Genomic DNA, 20,528 nt, shown 5'->3' on the forward strand with positions numbered 1-20,528 from the left:
CTCTCTCTCTCTCTCTTTCTCTCTCTCTGTACATGAACAGATTTAAACTCACTTCATCGTCGGGCAGCTAAACCCATGTTAAATGGTCCACAAATGTCAGCTGATTTGAAGTTAAAGAATCTGAATTACCTTTCTCTATTTAAACAGTTACAGTTTAATAAGACTGTAATGATGTATAGAATATATCATGGCGAAGTGCCCAACTATATTCAGGACCTGTTTCACAGAGTCACTGAAAGATACATTTTCTACCACCACCGGATAGGTTTGTTTAAAACTAGTCATAGCACAGTGTACATGCACAGGCGTTTGAAGCAATCACACAGCTAACTTGTAAATGCATGTTTTGATGCCTTTGTTGTGGAAGTGGACAACGTAGAAACTCCGGCACCTACTCAGGCCTGCAATCATTTACCGCTCCGTAGTACTTTACTGTTTCAATACTTCCATCAGTCGTACTGTGTGTAAGTCATTTAAGTTGATGCCAATGGTCTCAACTTTTCCCTTTCGCAAGCCATTATCTTTTTCACTGCACATTGTCGTACAGAATACAGGTTTATCTTTATCAAGCACTTGTTTTTTCATGATCTTTCCTTGCCCGATCGGCGCTCACTAAACAATGGTAAAGAAAGGAAAGGTCTGCTATACGTGGCAATTTGCACGCAGCCAACTACGAACGTTCACCGCAAAGAGTGTCGTTGTCAGATCTTCAAACAATCACGGTTTCCCCGGCTTGCTCTTCATCCTGGTTCATCTCTCCTTGCTGCTGACGTTGCTGCTGTCGTCGCTGTAGAGAGCGCGGAGCGTGGGTTGTGAGGACGTCCCCCAAGGCCAGAAGCAGACTGTTCCAGAATATCACCCGACCTTCACCTGCCTGTGACCAGGCGATGTAGGTGCAGGTCCTCACGATGGCGGTCATGGTGGGCGTGAGGTCGCTGACCGGGGTGTTGTTGACGTGAACCACCAGCAGCAGGTCACCATGGTCCATGGCGTGACGCTGACACAGCGCCAGCTCGAACTGACACCAGGGGCTGTGCGCGAAGTGCGTTGTGAACACCTGCACGATGAATGCAATGAGTGTAATTGTCTTTGTGTTGCTTTGTTCTTTTTATTTCCTATTAAAAACAAAAGGCCTTAGACATTTCGGTATGTGTCCTAGTGCGAGCATGCTCTTATCGCAGACAAAAACCAGGTCAGATTTATGGTGATGAACACAACATATTATTCACAGAGAGGAAGGTACATACACCTTCAAACGCATAGTTTTTATACCATTTGAAAAATAAATGTGCTTTTCCTTACCATCAGGACCTTCTTGCTGCTTGTGACGCTGTCCTCGATGTTCTCCAGGATGTTCCTGCCCGGGTGGAAGTCTCGCTGGTGAAGACACAGCTTCAGGCCCAGCTCGTCTTCCAGTCTGGGCCGGAGATGGTCGCTGACAAAGTCGTTGTCCTCTTCCGCGTACGCCACGAACACGTCGTACTTGAAGGCCACGTTCGTCGTGCAGACAAATGTGTGCAGTTTTGTTCTCAATAATCGAAATGGTAAAAGTACTCTCTGCTTAACAGTAGTCAGTTTCGGTGAGCAGTATATCTTTAAGAAGAGATAGAAGACAAAACTTCCCAGCAACACACTTAAAATAAAAATTATGAAAGCCAAGTAATCTCCGGACATAAGGCAAGCTTGCTTATCCAGACCACGAAGCTCAACAATGTTAATCAAAAGAGGCTTGCCCAAGAAGTACTTATTGACACAGAAGTACTTTTTTATGCCAGGAGGATGAAACACAGAAGAATTGGAGATCAACCACTCACTGAACCATATCAGGTCACACCGACAGTGAAAGTTATTCTCCGTAGCGTCAAAATGCAGCAGTCTGGAACGTGTTTCGGGGCTGAAAGTATTTTCCGGTAAGGCATCCAGTTGATTGGCACCGATATCCAAACTGGTGAGGTTTTGTAGAATATCAAAAGCGCCAGGCGCTATGTAGGTTAAACCACTCCTGATCATGCTTAAGCTACTGATATGGGTAACGTTTTGGAAGAAATCCGGACTGTCAATCCTTTCCACATCGCCGAGTAAAATGTCCACTTTCTGGATATGATCGGGCAGCTCTGGAATATAGTTCAATTCTTGTTTTGAAATGCAGGTTGCCTCGTTGCCGAGACAACGGAAATGACCGTCGCCACAAATGAACTTCGATCCAAACACCAGCAGAAACTCGACATACTGAAGAAAGAAATACAGTAACAACATCTTGGTTTTGATCACTGGTAGTTTCATTTTGAATAATTAGCGACGACCGTTACCTATTTCAGGTAGTGAACGATACTAATGAACGTACCAGTAGTGCTGGAGCTGACTGAATTGTGTTTAACACAAATGTACACAAGTCTCGATACTTCAAGTTCATAAAGCGACGCTGCTCTACACACTGAAAGCCAAAGGGTCTGACTAGATTCCTCAGTGTCCCACAAAGACACGTAATGCATTACCTGAACATTTTAGTGACCTCCGCTATGGTTACGCCTAGTGTGCATTGAGCGTTTTTGGCACTTGATCATCAGATGGGTTGTGTTTACTTATAGGGTAGTGTGTAAAATGCATAGGAGGCACAAAGTAGGCGCTAACAGAGGGAAGGTAAAAGGTATGATGCGAAATCATGCAGAATAGTAGATCCTGTTGGCATTTTTCTCATGAAAAAGAAAGATAGCAGGCAATAACAGAGAAGAAGGTAGAAGGTACAATGCGAAATTACTGCTGAATTGTAGCTCATTGTATAATTTTTATTGTGAGAAAGAAAGATAAACGGCACTGAAAAAGAGAAGTTAAAAGGTACAACGCTAAGTCGAGGTGAAGTGTATAGCTCCTATTGTTGCTTAATCTTACAAGAAAGAAAGATAGGCAGCCACATGGACCGGGGAGAAGTTTACAGACATACAGAGACACCCTGTCATTTACTCACGCAAAAGCACGTGTACGCGCGCGTGCTGAAAGCCAGACAGAAAACCACAAACACACACACGCTCACACATACACACGTACGTGGGCTCTTTCTACACACACACACACACGCACATACACACACACACACACACATACACACACACACACGTTTGTTTGTTTTCGTTTTGAAGTAGGACTATTTACCAAATTGAAAGTTTTTGTAATTCAATTTGGATCAGATTGTCTCCTTCCTTTGTTTTTCATGTTCCTCATCAGTGTCACGTTAATCCGCCTCGCAACATCTCTTCATCTCGTTTATACATCATGATAAAGATTATCCGTCATATTCGGCGCTCTGCGTGAAGGTGAGCCGTCTTAATTTGTATGCATGTCACATCAGTGTGTTTCCGTCATTGTTTAGTTGCAACACACAGAGAGACATAGAGACAGACGGACAGAGAAAAAGACAGACTGACGGACAGACAGACAGCCAGACGAACAGCCAGAGTCACACACACACACACACACACACACACACACACACACACACACACACACACACACACACACACACACACACACACACACACACACACACACACACACACACACACACACACTTGGAAAGACAGAAACAGACTGACGGACAACACCAACTGCAAGACAATTAATGAATTCGTTAGTCCTATAATTATTGAAAATTCTAGCAAAACACCTACACAATGATTTGTTTTAACCTTTTTTGAGTCACTTGAGAAAAAGTGACTCTATGTAATCGGTCAGTGTTAGTCTGTCCGGCCGGCCGGCCGTAGACACCACCTTAACGTTGGACTTTTCTCGGAAACTATCAAAGCGATCGGGCTCATATTTTGTTTAGTCGTGACCTCCAATGACCTCTACACTTTAACGATGGTTTCGTTGACCTTTGACCTTTTTCAAGGTCACAGGTCAGCGTCAAAGGAAAAATTAGACATTTTATATCTTTGACAAAGTATCTCGGAAACTATCAAAGCGATCGGGCTCATATTTTGTTTAGTCGTGACCTCCAATGACCTCTACACTTTAACGATGGTTTCGTTGACCTTTGACCTTTTTCAAGGTCACAGGTCAGCGTCAAAGGAAAAATTAGACATTTTATATCTTTGACAAAGTTCATCGGATGTGATTGAAACTTTGTAGGATTATTCTTTACATCAAAGTATTTACATCTGTAGCCTTTTACGAACGTTATCAGAAAAACAAGGGAGATAACTAGCCTTTTCTGTTCGGCAACACACAACTTAACGTTGGGCTTTTCTCGGAAACTATAAAAGTGACCGGGCTCAAATTTTATGTGAACGTGACTCATTGTGTTGTGAATAGCAATTTCTTCCTGTCCATCTGATGCCTCATATAATATTCAGAACTGCGAAAGTGACTCGATCGAGCGTTTGCTCTTCTTGTCTTCATTCTTTTTTTGTTGTTGGAGAAAACGATTTATAAATTATGTTGTGTGTACATACATGAAGCACGATAATGAGAAACAAATTCAATCAATCAATCAATCAATCAATATGAGGCTTATATCGCGCGTATTCCGTGGGTACAGTTCTAAGCGCAGGGATTTAAAAAAAAAATTGTTATGCAATTTATATCGCGCACATATTCAAGGCGCAGGGATTTATTTATGCCGTGTGAGATGGAATTGTTTTACACAATACATCACGCATTCACATCGGCCAGCAGATCGCAGCCATTTCGGCGCATATCCTACTTTTCACGGCCTATTATTCCAAGTCACACGGGTATTTTGGTGGACATTTTTATCTATGCCTGTACAATTTTGCCAGGAAAGACTCTTTTGTCAATCGTAGGATCTTTAACGTGCACACCCCAATGTAGTGTACACGAAGGGACCTCGGCTTTTCGTCTCATCCGAAAGACTAGCACTTGAACCCACCACCTAGGTTAGGAAAGGGGGGAGAAAATTGCTAACGCCCTGACCCAGGGTCGAACTCGCAACCTCTCGCTTCCGAGCGCAAGTGCGTTACCACTCGGCCACTCGGCCACCCAGTCCACAGTGTAAGTACACTCCAAGAAGATACACCGTCAAAAAGCCATAAGAAAAGAAAATGGGCATAGGACAACTGGCCTTAATTGCCAATCAACCAAACATGATCACACAATCAATTATTGCTTAACGTCATTAATGTGATTTTCAATTAGTCACACAATATTATGTCGCTTTCGTTCATTCGGCAATCACACATACAATCAATAACACAGTTTTTAGTTCGTTTCCATTTCGATATACATGGCACTTCGAGTTTTGTCTTTGTTCGTTTGCTCTTTACTGTGTGGCATAGCTAAGCATAATGCACATCACGTCTTATTGTACAATGCTGAAGAAACGCATACATACAGAATTAACGTGTTTATATTGGCGCGGATGCACTTCTGTCACGAAAATGTCAAAACTGGAAGACGGGATTCTTTTGCCCCTTCTCCTTTTAATGAGTATGTGAAAATGCTGTGGTAACGAGTAAAAATTTCTACTTTGCATCGTGAAGTAGGCCTATTGCATGTTGGCAGCTTCTTAACACGTGGTGGATTGGCTTGAAGATTCAGTGTCAACAAACTGTAGCTTCCTTCTGTCTTGAGAAAAACAGGTTACGCCAGCGAGCACAAAATATAATCATGACGATCAAGATTGCTGTTTTGCACGTTTTGCATACCTGAAAGTTCTCACAGGTAAAATTCAGCAAGTCTCTGTGTTGATGAATGGCAAAATCGTAACAGGAGTAATTCTGGTCAATGTTGTTTTCAAACACAGAAGGGCTGGAAACCTGCCACTCTGCTAACCACAGTTGGTCGCGATCACAGTCAAACCTGTTCTGACTGATGTCAAACTGCACCAGTCTTCTTCGCGTCTCTGCGCTGAACGTTTCGTTGGACAAGCGTGAGAATGCGTTAAAGCTCAGGTCCAGGATCTGAAGGTTCTTCATGTCGTCAAAAGCTCCAGGAACGATGTAGGTCAGTCCAGTCGATACCATCTGAAGAGACGTTATGTGTGTCACGTTGCTAAAGAAATTTGCACTGTATATTCCTCCCACCTCGTTGAAAGAAAAGTCGACGGAAGTAATTTCTGGAGGAAATTTTGGGATGAACTTGAGTTTGTCGTCATTGTATCTGCAATCTGCTTTGTTTTCATCACACCTACATTTGTTTTCGAAGCAGTAATTAGGAGTCCCACTCACAAGCACAAAAGTCAAGGAAAAGATGAACAAGAACACTCGGGGCATCTTGACATAGGTACAGAAGTCTCAATGTTCAGTCCACAAATAAAGTTAAGCAAAGCACATCCTATTTAAAATAAAAATGATAGCCACTGCTTTCTAAGCGCACACAGTTGACATACAGACATCAGTTAAGAATCACAGTGCATTTAACAGAAATGTTACTCCAGCCATCAAATGACAATTTGTCACACTAAGCTCATAACAAACACTTCTTTTACTGCGAAGCGCATGAGAACCTAAATATTCCTGTAAAAACAACAGTATAACTTCGTCTCAGCTCAAAAACAATGTAGCAGTGAAAACGAGGCTGTTGATTATCTCAGAAGTAGCCAACCTGCGTTCACCGAAAACGATTTTCACCAAGTTCGTTATACCATAAACCAGGCGCGTGGGGAAATGACACCTGCATTAAACAGACCCAGGCTGTGGTAGGCATATATATATATATGGGGCACACTAAATTATCCACCCAAATAGATTTTGGCCAGTTTGCAACACGTGGTAGGTACTGGGGAGACTCTGAGGTGCTGATCACATTCTGATGAAATGCTGACGTGGTGCTCTCAAACCGAAATTAGAGAAATCTTACGACTACTTTTTAGCTGGCAATACAATTAGAAAACAAGAGGCGAAGCCTTCAAGGCTCACGTAAGAAATCGACAAACAGTAACACAAACTCAATCACTCCGTCACACATACACACACACACACACACACACACACACACACACACACACACACACACACACACACACACACACACACACACACACACACACACACACACACACACACACACACACACACAGTAAGCATAGGTGAAACTATGCAAAGAAAGCGAGACCCTGGATCTGCCAAGAAGTCTCGGCCCGCTCACAATAACAATGACCGAGACTTTCAGTAATTCCTTTGCGTGACGTCTAACCCTCTTACGTCATAATGTGACGTCTTCAAATAGTTTCTATCACACACGTCGAACACTTTTGACCGAGACTGACGTAATCCATAGACTCGGAAATGTTAAAGTTTCTACCACAGACATACACACATACATACATACGCACGCACGCACGCACGCACGCACGCACAGACAGACAAAGTTTATCATCGCATAGGCTACACTTACGTGAGCCAATGACAAACACAAAGTGGTCATATTAAAGTGTCGTTTGTCTCACCTGATTGAGTACGTACTTATACGTCGACCTAATTTAAAACCTGTTGATTCCATATAGGTGTCGTTACCCTCTCGTATGAGCTGAGAAACTGTTTTGATTTATTAATTCACTAGTAGATGAATTAATCAATAAAATCGAAAAGGCTAATACAGTGATTGGCTAATCATTCAGTCATTCATTCATTCAATCAATCAATCAATCAATCAATCAATCAATCAATCAATCAATCAATCAATCAATCAATCAATCAATCAATCAATTCAATCACTCCTTCAATCAATCAACCAACCAAAAGTAATGTAGAATTTACTTAAACTAAATAAAATTAAGTGATTTCGTCGTAAAACCGGAGAGCCTGAGATTACAAGACAATAAAAAAGAGTTATCGGCGCTGGTTGTTTTATTTCGGCTTGTATTTAATGGTCCCTCAAATTAGACAGACAAATCACATAATTAGCCGCTTTCACCACATAAATAGATGCTTCCAGCAACAGAAATTTTAATTACCAGCAAAAAAGCTGAATCTGCAACAATAAAAATAAACCAGCAACTGAATGGATGATTCACCAACAATTAATACACTTCAGCAACAAAAAATACGCTCAGCAGTTGATACTTTGAGCAACAAATTAGACGTTTTCAACAACAAAATAGCTACAAAGAATGGATGAATGGTCAATGTTGATTTTCTTGAGTAGTTTTCACTAACTGCGTACAATGTATGGCCGTTCATCACACAATTGCACTGGGTGAGTTATGATCAGTGTTGACACTAGGTGAATTATGGTCAATGTTGACATATGCATTCTCCAAACGTGTCCTGATGATGATTCGTTCCTCCAAGCCGCAGCTCTGTTCCTTGGGAAGTGGAAGGCATCAGAGGAAGAAGGAGTGGCTTCCTTCATCGAATATTTTGAGAGCTCATGGCTCGATTAGAACATCACCTGGTACGAGGGATATGCCATTGATCACCCCTCAACCAACAATGCCCTGGAATCCACCAACATGCAAATCAAGAGACAGAATACCATTCGTGAAAGATTGGAGTTGTCCAGATTCCTCGCTGTTGTTGAGCAAGACATTGTGAAGAACTGGTCTGCCGAGAGAGCCCCAGGTAGAGATGGAGATGAGCCCAAAATCCCTGTGCAGGATGTCCCCAAGCGTGATCTCAAATTGTGGAGGGAGGCTTATCAGTGGGCCTCATCGCCTAGGGAGTCGCTGAAGGCAGGCAACTTGATCTACGTCGCATCCTCAACCTTAGACAAGGAGTTAGCTACAGCCATTAGGGATGTTGAAAAAAAGAACCAATCTGCCTCATGGGCAGATTTCGATGACTTTGCTGCGTGTAGAATGCCATCTGGAAGGTCACAATTGACCCAGACTCTGACCAGTTTAGGTGCAACTGCCCAGGATTTCTCAAGGGCAACATTTGCAAGCTCTCTTTGGGATGTGAAATCAGACTTAAAGTATCTAAATCTCTATCCCAAGCGAAGATGATACCCATCGGCCAAAAGCGGAAACGCGGGCGCCCAAAGTTGGCAAAAGAAGCGCTTGTCCGTCAGTGACTTTCCAGGTTTAATTTGATGAACTTTTAAACCTTTAATCTTAGTACTGTACATGTACTATGTGTGGCCTATGTGTGAGTGAACAAGAATATGTACAAGTTAAGCTATTTCGATTACATTTGTCACTATCAGAATGATCTTTCTAAAGCTCTGTGTACAATTTCTGTCTTTCTCTATCGTGTTATGCTAAGGCTAATTCAACAACAAAATAGAAAATCTAACAAACAGAATGTATCAGTTTAGTAGATTATATTTAGTTAATGTTGTAGGAAGTATCCGTTTCATTGCTAGTATCATCCGATTTGTTGGTGAGTAGTTTGTTGCTAGTTTCATCTCTTTACGCGCTTGAATCATCTTATCTGTGGCTGAAATCATCTTTTTTCGTGCTCAAAGAATCCTTTTTCGTGGTGGAAAATCTGTTGATGAGGTAAGCCTCTCTGTTGCCAGATTCATCTATTCTGTTGGTAAATTAATTTTAAGCGTTTTATTTCAAACAAAACAGATATGTAGTAAGTAGTTATTATCTACATGTAGATTAAGCTGAAATTTGTCAAAGAGCAATCAGTTGAAATTAACCATGACAGTTATCAAACCAAAGATCAAACTAAGGCGCTTCACTAGAAGGAGAAATCCAGTACCTACATATGCTTGTTCTGTCCTGAGCAACCGCCTCATAACGCTTATTTTGTAACAGTAGGGCCTATATGCCGGCGTTGTGTAGAAGCTGTGATGTGTGTCTATTTTCATGAAAAACGAAGTGTATTTGTGTGTGTGTGTGTGTGTGTGTGTGTGTGTGTGTGTGTGTGTGTGTGTGTGTGTGTGTGTGTGCGGTGTGTGTGTGCCGGTGTGTATGTGTGTGAGTGTGTGTGTTTATGTGTGTGTGTGTGTGTGTGTGTGTGCGTGTGTGTGTGTGTGTGTCTCAAATGGAGACAGAATGAGAGGGAGTGAGAGCCCGCGCACATGTGATTATGCGTGTATGTGTGTGTTCAGTTTGTGGGTTTCTGCCTGGCTTTCAGCACGCGCGCGCACACGTGTTTTTGCATGTGTAAATGACAGGGTGTCTCCCGGTGTCTCTGAATGTCTGTAAACTTTTTCACGGACCATGTGGCTGCCTATATTTCTTTCTCGTAAGATTTAAACACCAATATGTGAGCTGTACACTTCAGCTCGACTTAGCATTGTACCTATTAACTTCTCTTTTTCCGAATGCCTTTTATCTTTCTTTCTCACAAGAAAAATAACACTAGCAGCTACAATTCAGCAGTAATTTCTCATTGTACCTTCTACCTTGTTCTCTGTTAGTATAGTGCCTTTTATTTTTATTTTTCATGAGAAAAAGGCCAACAGGATCTACTATTCAGCATGATTTCGCATCATACCTTTCAACTTCCCTCTACTGGTTAGCGCCTATTTGTTGTGCCTTCTATGCATTTCACACTACCCTATAACGCAAGTCAGTGCAACCCATCTGCTGATCAAGTTCCAAATACGCTCAATGCACACTAGGCGTAACCATAGCGGAGATGAATAGAATGTTTAGGTACTGCCGCAGTTTGTGAGCTGCCAGATCATATCCAGAAAGTGGACATTTTATTAGGTTATGTGGAAAGGATTGACAGTCCAGATTTCTTCCAAAACGTTACTCATATCAGTAGCTCAGCATGATCAGGACTGGTTTAACCTACATAGCACCTGAAATAACGCACATTTCTCAAGACAACTGTACTATCAAGAAACGCATATAAATATTTTCTGCACTTTTCTGCAAGGTATTGCAGAAGGCATCGGCCTGTACATGCAAACGATCGAGACCGTTGGCAGTATAAAGACATACACAGCGCAACTGATGGAGCTCATGAAAAAGCCGCGAATGCAGACCTTGGTCAAAGATAGCTAGGCTCAGGATGTGCTGTCTCTACGTAGTCCACTTACACGCCAAACGATCACATTCATGAATTGACAGTAATGGCCGTTTGTTTGCTTCAGACACCTGTACAGTTTTTCAGAATTGAAAATAAATGTAAATAGCATTCCCCAAAATGACGCGATCGGTGACTATATATAATTAACCTCCGGGAATTTCAACTGTGACTTCAAGCCACTGTTCGATGGACACTGGTAACTCTTTTCTGTCACCTGTAGTTGCTCATAGCACCACAGTTTTTGAACTGGTTTCGGTTTTAAGGTGAAGAAAGTGATAGAGTTCCTATTGTTTACCTTGCGTTGGGGCTGTGGAAAGAGAATTTGAATAGGAATCGTAGTCTACTTGGATTGACTGCGAATAACGCAGCAGTAATAAAGTTATGTGTTTCTGTCCGTGAGTGTGTGTGTGTGTGTGTGTGTGTGTGTGTGTGTGTGTGTGTGTGTGTGTGTGCGTCCGTGAGTGTGTGTGTGTGTGCGTATGTGTGTGTGTGTGTGTGTGTGTGTGTGTGTGTGTGTGTATGTGTGTGTGTGCGTCCCGCGTGACTCGGCGTGTGTGTGTGTGTGTGTGTGTGTGTGTGTGTTTTCAGTTCAGTTGGGCCAGTTTGTCTCCTTTCTTCGTTTTTTATGTTCCTCATCAGTGTCACGTTAATCCGCGGCCTCTCAAGTTCTCTTCATCAGTCTCGTTTATACATCATGATAAAGATTATCCTTCATATTCGGCGCTCTGCGTGAAGCTGAGCCGTCTTAATTTGTACATCAGTGTGTTTCCGTCATTGTTTTGTTGCAACACACAGACAGACAGTGAGACATAGAGTCAGACGGACAGAGAAAAAGATACACTTATGGACAGACAGACACCCAGACGAACAGCCAGAGACACTCACACACACACACACACACACACACACACACACACACACACATCCACAGACACACATACACACACACACACATATACACACACACACACACAGATACACACACACACACACACACACACAGATACACACACACACACACTCACACACACACACACACACACACACACACTCACACACACACACACACACACACACACACACACACACACACACACACACACACACACACACACACTCGGAAAGACAGAGAAACAGATTGACAGACAAGATCAACTGTAGGACATATCTACAAAATTCTAGCAAAACACCGACAGAATGATTTTCTTAGCTTTTTCTTTATTCTTTTGTTTTCGTTGGAGAAAACGATTTATAAATCATGTTGTGTGTACATACATTGAACACGAAAATGAGAAACAAATTCAGTGTAAGTACACCGCGAAACAGCCGTAAGAAAGGAAAATGGGCATAGGACAACTGCCAATCAACCAAACATAATCACACAATCGATTAAAGCTTAGCGTCATTAATTTGATTTTCAATTAGTCACACAATATTATGTTGCTTTCGTTTTTCCGGCAATCACACATACAATCAACAACACAGTTTTTAGTTCGTTTCCATTTCGATATACATGGCACTCCGAGTTCTGTCTTTGTCAGTTCGTTTGCTCTCAGTTAACGCGTGGCATAGCTAAGCAAAATGCACATCATGTCTAATTGTACAATGCTGAAGAAACGCATACATACATAATTAACGTGTTTGTATGGGCGCGGATGATGCACTTTTGTCACAAAAAAGTCAAAACTGGAAGACGGGATTCTTTTGCCCCATCTCCTTTTTATGAGTATGTGAAAATGCTGTGGTAACGAGCACAACCTTCTATACTTTGTATTGTGAAGTACTGCATGTTGACAGCTTCTTAATACTTGGTAGATGGGCTTGAAGATTCAGTGTCAACAAACTGTAGTTGTGAATACTTTGCTTCCTTCTGTCGTGAGAAAAGCCGTCTGAAGGTTAAACCAGCGAGCACAAAAATAATGGCGACGATCAAGATCGCCGCCAGAATTATGTAAAGGAAAGAGTTTGGTTTGCACGTTTTGCATACCTGAAAGTTCTCACAGGTAAAATTCAGCAAGTCTCTGTGTTGATGAATGGCAAAATCGTAACAGGAGTAATTCTGGTCAATGTTGTTTTCAAACACAGAAGGGCTGGAAACCTGCCACTCTGCTAACCACAGTTGGTCGCGATCACAGTCAAACCTGTTCTGACTGATGTCAAACTGCACCAGTCTTCTTCGCGTCTCTGCGCTGAACGTTTCGTTGGACAAGCGTGAGAATGCGTTAAAGCTCAGGTCCAGGATCTGAAGGTTCTTCATGTCGTCAAAAGCTCCAGGAACGATGTAGGTCAGTCCAGTCGATACCATCTGAAGAGACGTTATGTGTGTCACGTTGCTAAAGAAATTTGCACTGTATATTCCTCCCACCTCGTTGAAAGAAAAGTCGACGGAAGTAATTTCTGGAGGAAATTTTGGGATGAACTTGAGTTTGTCGTCATTGTATCTGCAATCTGCTTTGTTTCCATCACACCTACATTTGTTTTCGAAGCAGTAATTAGGAGTCCCACTCACAAGCACGGAAGTCAGGGAACAGATGAACAAGAACACTCGCGGCATCTTGGTATATATTGGTGCAGAAGTCTGAATAATGTTTTGTCAAGAAACAAAGTTAAGCAAAGCACAGATTCAAAATAAAATAGATAAAACAAAAAAAGTTTAAAAGAATGACAGCTGTTGCCTTCTAAACGCACACAGTGGTAATGCAGACATCAATCCGGAAAAGTTCATTAAACAATGTGACTCCAGCAATCATGTGACTATTTTTTCACACTAAGCTTATACATGTTATAAACACTGGTTACCTGCAAGAGAACCTGAATATTCCTGTCGAAAACTAAGGTATAATTTTGTCTCAGCTCAATATGTACTTGTATGCAGCAGTGAAAACGAGGCGGTTAATTAATTATCTCACAAGTAGCAAACCTGCATTCACCCCAAACGATTTTCACGGAAATCGTTATCTGTACACCGAAACAATAAACCAGCCGCAGTTCTTAACCCACACGTGTGCAAATGACACCTGAATCAAACAGACTCAGCCTATAGTAGGCATATATAGGGAGCATGCTGAGTTATTCGCCGAAATAGAATTTGGGCAAATTGCATCACGTGAGAATTGGGTACGGAGGTGACTCTGAGGTGCTCACTACATTCTTATGAAATGCTGACGTGGGGCTCTCAAACCGAAATTAGATCATTCTTACGACTTCTTCTTAGCTGGCAATACAAATAGAAAATGACAAACACAAAGGGGCAATATTAAAGAGACGTTATTCTCACCTGATTGCGTACGTATTTATGCGTCGACCTAATTTAAAACCTGTTGATTCTACCTAGGTGTCGTTACCCTCTCGTACGAGCTGGGAAACTTTTTTGAGTTATGAATACATTCGTGAATACATGAATCAATAAAATGAAAAAGGCTAATATATTGATTGGCTAATCAATTTATCAATCAATCAGTCAATCAATCAATCAATTAATCAATCAATCAATCAATCAATCACCCAACCAAAGGTAGTGTACACAATGTAGAGTTAACTCACAAGTAAACACGTGTTGTGATTTCGTCGTGAAGCTGGAGAGCCCGAGAGTATAAGCCGACAATGAAAATAAGTTATCGGCGATGGTTATTTAGTTTTAAACAAAATAAATAATTATGCAGTAGTGGTTATTTTCTGGATCAAGCTGAAATTTGAGCGATCAGCTGAAATTAACCATGACAGTTATCAAACCGAAGATCAAACTAAGGCGCTTCACTAGGAGAAATCGATCATACGTACATAGGCTTGTTCTGTCCTGAGCAACAGCCTCATAACGTTCATTTTGTAATATATATGTGTCGTGTTGAAGCTGTGATGTGTGTCTATTTTCACCACAAAACCCCCTATCGTCAGTAGCCTTCTGCACAATGCATGAACAAAAACCATGTGAGGAGAAACCCCACTTCGTATCCAGTTCAACGAAACCGAAAATGGAAAACCCCGATGCTGTATATTTAGACCTGCTGTTGTGCACTTAAACTGCAACGCCTTAGTCAGAAAAAAAGAAGAAAAGATAAACACTAAAACTTATTCAAATCGAAAGGCGTTTCACTTGTGTTACATTTGCAATTGTTTACATACCTAATTTGTGGAGCAGAAAGTAAATTAAAAAAAGTAAATAATATTGTAATATTAACTAATCAACACGTATTTATATTTAGCTTTACACCAAGAGGGACGATGTATATATTTATGCTACAATGACTGCCTATTGGAACCTACATTATGTCAGTGTATAAGCAAAAAACAATGTACGCTACTGACGCTGTACAGTGGACTATAAAAAAAATACTTTCTAAATATAGAAAAGCAATGTGTGTGTCTTTCAATGGTAATGTTGACTGAGCAGCATTGGTAAAGCGGACGTTTTCATTCGCTTTCAAAGCGCTTCAACGTGCTATTCTTCTCGTGAAAAGCATCATGTTTTAAACCACAGGAGACCTGTCTAGCGCTTTTCATTGAGTAGCAACATCCTGAGATTCCACTTAAACACATACCCAAAATTGAGATCCTTTTAAGATTAAGATCTTTTTGCTGAATTAATTTCGCTGACTGGTTGACATGACAAGCAAAGTGTCACTTACGAAATGAATACATCATACGGCTGAAAGTCCGTTAAGCACGTCCTCAGAACGGCTCCCGTCCGGAAAGAGATTTCGCATGCCGAAACGTAGAACTGTGTGAGCCAAGTCAAGTTTGTTTCTGCTTGATACTTGTTGTAACTTTAATATGTGCTTTTAATATGTTACATTTCAAATGAGACTTTATATGTTTGTGTGTGAGTGTGTGAGTGTGTGTGTGTGTGTGTGTGTGTGTGTGTGTGTGTGTGTGTGTGTGTGTGTGTGTGCGTGTGTGTGTGTTTTTAGTTTGTTTGTGTGTGTGTGTGTATGAGTGTGTGTGTGTGTGAGTGTGTGTGTGTGTGTGTGTGTGTGTGTGTGTGTATGTGTATGCGTGTGCGTGCGTGCGCGCAGCCTCAGTTATCATTTTGTAATCAGTCTTTAGCCATGTCGTACGTCACCACTATCACAGTCAATAATTATTTGTCTCTCTTGATAGCTTGGTATCCCCAATATTAAGGCTTTTGAACTGGTATCCTTTTGCTCTTCGCTATGTTAGATCCTTCTATATGTTCTTGTGTCTTATGACCTTCAGAAAAAAACTTAGCTTTACATTTTTTGTCAACTAGAGAATCTGGATCACACTTCCTGCACCCGTAGCTGAGGCCTTGGAGCCCGGAAGACGTCTTGCAGCGAGGTGACCACGAGCTCCCAGAAGGCGGCCCAGTGCCGCGGCTCCTCCGACCACTGGACGTACGTGGATGTCCTCAGGATGGCCATCATGGCCGACGTCCACTCCCGGGGCTGCACGCGCTGCACGCACACCACGGTCATGACGTCATCGTCGTCCATCACGTGACGCTGGCCCAGCGACAGCTCGAACTGACACCACTGGCTGCGCGCGAAGTGCGTGGAGAAGACCATCATCACCTTGTGGCTCTTCTCCACGCTGTCCTCGATGTTGTCCAGGATGTTGCGGCCCGGGTGGAAGTCTCGCTGGTGAATGCATAGCCTCAGCCCCAAGCGGTCTTCCAGCTCCGGCATGAGGTGGTCGCGGACCCAGCCCCAATCTTCCTCCGCGAATGCCACGAACACGTCGTACACGTGCTCTTCGTTCTGCCTGAAGCGAACTCGGTTCTCTTGGCCTCCAAACGCTCGCACCAGCAAAGGCTTCTCGAATTGCTTTATGACTGCTGCTACTACTAAGTAGACTGTCATTGCAAATACGATTCCCAGGGGAACGCTCATTAGAAAAACTTTAGCAATGTCACCATTGATCAAACACGCCTGTTTGTCTTTGTAGAAAGTGTCGAGCGGAATTCCTTCCAACCCGCCAGCACAATCGACGCAACTGCATCTGTACGAATGACGCGAATGGTTAAACAAGGCCGGCTGAGAGACGAACCAATGGCGAAACCACATGAGCTGACAGGAGCAGTGATAGAGGGTGCCGCTCAGATCCAGGTGTTGCAGACGACTACGAGTGGTGTCGTTGAAAGCAGTCTCGGAAACCACAGAAAATCTGTTGTCACTAAGATCAAGAACCGTCAGGTTTCTCATCAAGTCAAAAGCGCCATCTGGGAGAGTCTTCATAGAATTAGAAGCGAGTGAAAGCTGCTCTAATGACGGCAAACTTGCAAATGTCTCACTGGAAATGTTCGTGATCTGCCCAGAGCTAAGATCCAGCACTTGCAGCAGCGGAAGCACTCCGAATACCTGCTGTATTTGACTATCACTCGTGTCAGCAAACACGTTCCCGTTCATCACTAACCTTTTCAGTCCTAGGCAGCCTTGAAAACTGTCAGGTCTCAAAACACTGTCGACTTGTAGTCTATTGTGTGCAAGCCATAACGTTTCTATACCTGAATTGTTGAAAGCGTAATCTGCAATGTTCCGGATACCAGTTCCCATGTTGTCCAGATGCAGTTCCACCAACTTCGGAAAGCGCAAACTTGAAAAGCTATTTGTAAAAATGGCGTTTAGAGCGTTCTGACTGAGATCTAAAAACGTCAAACTTGGAAGACACATTCTCGACGGAATAGCGGAAATTGAATTAACCCGCAAATTTAAAGCTGAGAGATCGGGAAACAAAGACGAGTTGGTCTGGCAGGAATCAGGAAAACTAGACAGGCCGTTTAGTTCCAACCTGAGTGTTTTTAGCCGCAACACACGGTCAGTGAACACAATGTGGACATTGTTTGCACCAAGCTCCAAATTCACCAGGCTTCGCAGAACTGCAAATGGCGTCAGATTTCCGGAATAAAGACGGTTTCCAGAGAGGTTTAGGCTTTCGAGATTGGGCAAAGGGTATCTTTGAAAAAGTCCCTCCGGCAGTTTCCCAAGACGAATCCACGAGATGTCCAGTGTCCGAAGCGCACTCACAGAAAATACCGGGTGCAACTTTGAGTAGGTCAGCTGTGTGTTACCTTTTACGGATAAAGAGGTGAGATACCTCAGAGATGCGAAGGCGTCAGGGTGAATATCATTCAGAACATTATTACTCAGATCCACGGAGGACACGTTGGTGACATTGGAGAAGAAGTTGCTGGTGATTGTGGAGAGGCTGTTAAGAGAAAAGTTCAAGGATTTGATCCCGTTTGGAAGTTGAGGAACGAACGTCAGTTTTCCGTAGTTTTGAGAACAGTCTGCCTCAGTCCCGCGACACCTGCATTGGTTCTTGTAACAGTAACGCCATTCTTCAATGGGGAGTTGATGGTTAAACACTCGGTCGTACTGCGGTGCTGGTTGATCTCCAAGTACTTTCTTGTCTCGTAAAGACAGAAAGGGGAGCGAATGAGAACTCATGAACTGGTTAAGTCGCGAAAAATGATCCGTTTGCACTGCCTCTGACTTTGGTTCAGAGACATTATAGCGTAACACTGAAGCGTGTCCCAAACTGCAGGTGGAAAGCAACACGCAAAGTTTCACAAACACTGAGACGTATTTTGCAGTGCTGATCCTTGAAGCGATGAAAGGATACCGTTCAGCCATTTTGTTTTAAAACACGATTGGCCAATGTTTGTGTGTCCCTGATAACACACATCAGTTTCACCCAGGATGGCATATGTCTAACCCGTCAGTTCAAATGAAAACGATAGATTTTTCTTCCATGTCTTAGCAGTAAACCTACACCGAACAGAAGAAGAACTATATGCATGAGTTGTTGTGACACAGTTATTTTGAGATTCTGAACTGAAAGCAGGAAAACCAGTCACAATTAAAGGGACGTCTTGAGTCACACTCAGCACAGGCGGCAGATGAAATAAAGTGTCATCATAGTTCAAAGCTGCAGCAAAGTTTAGCGCATCAACAGTGACAGGTTTGGAGGTCTGTTAGGACGTTAAAGAATAATGGATCGTTGTCGTAGCTGCTCTGTCCAAGGCCTGCTCACACGTTTGCATACACATAATGACGACAACTGAGGAGTTCTAGGCTAGGCGGCAAGGCTTTCAAGACATATCCTTCTACCCACACTAACATCAACCTGACATCTCTCCAAGCTTTAATTCTCGAACGGCATGCTATTTTGATCAGCTATATTTTGCACTTTTGCTTCTTCCTCTCCGTCCTTGATTTTTTTTCTAAAAGAGGGACAGGAAAGCAACAGAAATAACGTTTAAGTCGATAATGGTCGATAATGCTTTAACTATGCGAAATAAAACATTGTAAACAAACAAACACATTCCTTTGTGATCAAGATTCAAATGTACAGGTACACTTTAGGCTGAGCTAATAGCGTAACTCCAAGTCGCCCGATTGTGCACATTTTTTCGTTCGCCTGCGTCGTTAATCATTCAGGCGTGACATAACTCATGTCCAAAGGTTCTACCGCCACGGTGACTGCATCACGCAGCATGACGTTACTACGTCTGCACTGTTTGCGTTTAGTTCCGGTGTGACGATGACATCTTGGCCCCGTGGTCATATTACGATTCTCGACCTCGTTGATCTTGTATAAACTCCACACTGAACAAAAAAAACACCCTTCGATAGTACTGATGAGCGACCTTGGGTACCTAACATTCATGGGGCCAAATTTGCCGAAACCAATTTTTTGTATTTAACTTAGAAATTGGATTCATCCTAAAATGTTTCCCTTCTCATCCAAGTGACGTAACCACTCGGTACACGTTTTCGAAGAAATCGATTTTTGGGATGAAATCTATTAAATTTCACCACCAAGTTTCTTCACATGCAAGAAACTGACATGCTTTTCGTCCTTAAATAATTTCACTTCATTATTTTTTTACCAGGAAACAACCTTTCAGTCTCGAGTATATATCGAGGGGGTAATATGACCACGGGGCCAAGATGTCATCGTCACACCGGCTCTAACTGCTTGTATTTGTATCTGACAGCGGGCTCATGGGGTTACAGCCTGCCAAGCCTGAAATACCAGTTTTCGAATTTTGGACCCAGCTTCCGATCGCACGCTACATGAGATAATGGCCATAACAAGATTTCCAACGTACGTAATCAGTCAGTGAATCACGCGTGTGTGTATTTTTGCGTTTTAACTGAGAAAAATAAATAAAATTAAAAAGTTGTTTTAGCCAGGCCGGGCACGGTATGTGGCCGAATATAACTAGCTTCTGTTCCATATGCACAGCCGCAGAATTCAGTAATAAGGAGTCTGACCGTGGGCTCTGAAGCTTCGCCGCCGAACCCAGCCGGAGTCAGTACAGCACTGTACAACATATACTTTTCCAGAACTGTATAATCAAAGTGATCTGCCACGGTACGAAAGAATCAAAATCAGGAGTCAGGATAGATAGATTGCAGGAACCTTTTTAGGTTATCATCGCAACGGAAACGAGAGAGCGCAACCCCCCAAAAATTAAAATTGTAATGATAGGAATTATTGGATCCTAGCCTATCCTCCTATTTCGAAGGAGGTCAGGGTCAGTGCCAGTGGGGCTAGGGGGGGCGGTTGAAGAACAGCCCTCTTTTGCGTTTTGACCCAAATAGATTCTAGTTCTGGGGACAGAAACACTAGGTTAGCATAGCACGACAGAATTAGACTCCTTTTTATCCGTGTAGC

General features: G+C 42.5%; 3 protein-coding genes across 3 annotated transcripts; all 3 read right to left on the reverse strand.

Moving 5' to 3' along the window:
• Window positions 1-289: 289 nt before the first annotated feature.
• Window positions 290-2,395, reverse strand: LOC138953763 (toll-like receptor 13). Its single transcript, XM_070325666.1, has 2 exons — window positions 1,303-2,395; window positions 290-1,057 (listed from the first exon to the last, which is right to left on the reverse strand). The coding sequence occupies exons 1-2, from the start codon at window positions 2,281-2,283 to the stop codon at window positions 710-712; spliced, it is 1,329 nt and encodes a 442-aa protein (XP_070181767.1). The 5' UTR covers window positions 2,284-2,395; the 3' UTR covers window positions 290-709.
• A 2,880-nt stretch (window positions 2,396-5,275) lies between these two features.
• Window positions 5,276-13,194, reverse strand: LOC138952697 (uncharacterized). The gene is made up of 3 exons (XM_070324394.1): window positions 12,877-13,194; window positions 5,815-5,978; window positions 5,276-5,291 (listed from the first exon to the last, which is right to left on the reverse strand). The coding sequence occupies exons 1-3, from the start codon at window positions 13,192-13,194 to the stop codon at window positions 5,276-5,278; spliced, it is 498 nt and encodes a 165-aa protein (XP_070180495.1).
• Window positions 13,195-15,830: 2,636 nt separating this feature from the next.
• LOC138953559 (toll-like receptor 2 type-1) lies at window positions 15,831-18,664 on the reverse strand. The gene has a single exon (XM_070325404.1). The coding sequence runs from the start codon at window positions 18,476-18,478 to the stop codon at window positions 16,127-16,129; it is 2,352 nt and encodes a 783-aa protein (XP_070181505.1). The 5' UTR covers window positions 18,479-18,664; the 3' UTR covers window positions 15,831-16,126.
• Between the last annotated feature and the right edge of the window lie 1,864 nt (window positions 18,665-20,528).

The sequence above is a fragment of the Littorina saxatilis genome, linkage group LG17 (assembly GCF_037325665.1).
Source record: "Littorina saxatilis isolate snail1 linkage group LG17, US_GU_Lsax_2.0, whole genome shotgun sequence".
NCBI classification, from domain to species: Eukaryota; Metazoa; Mollusca; class Gastropoda; order Littorinimorpha; family Littorinidae; genus Littorina; species Littorina saxatilis.

Excerpts from the sequence above, each read along its gene's own strand:
- LOC138952697 (XM_070324394.1), bottom strand. The coding sequence starts at position 13,194 with ATGGTATCGACTGGACTGACCTACATCGTTCCTGGAGCTTTTGACGAC. Across the intron at positions 5,979-12,876 it reads TTACCTGTGAGAACTTTCAG|ATGGTATCGACTGGACTGAC; the intron begins GTATGCAAAACG and ends ACGTCTCTTCAG.
- LOC138953559 (XM_070325404.1), bottom strand. The coding sequence starts at position 18,478 with ATGGCTGAACGGTATCCTTTCATCGCTTCAAGGATCAGCACTGCAAAA.
- LOC138953763 (XM_070325666.1), bottom strand. The coding sequence starts at position 2,283 with ATGAAACTACCAGTGATCAAAACCAAGATGTTGTTACTGTATTTCTTT. Across the intron at positions 1,058-1,302 it reads GCAGCAAGAAGGTCCTGATG|GTGTTCACAACGCACTTCGC; the intron begins GTAAGGAAAAGC and ends TTCATCGTGCAG.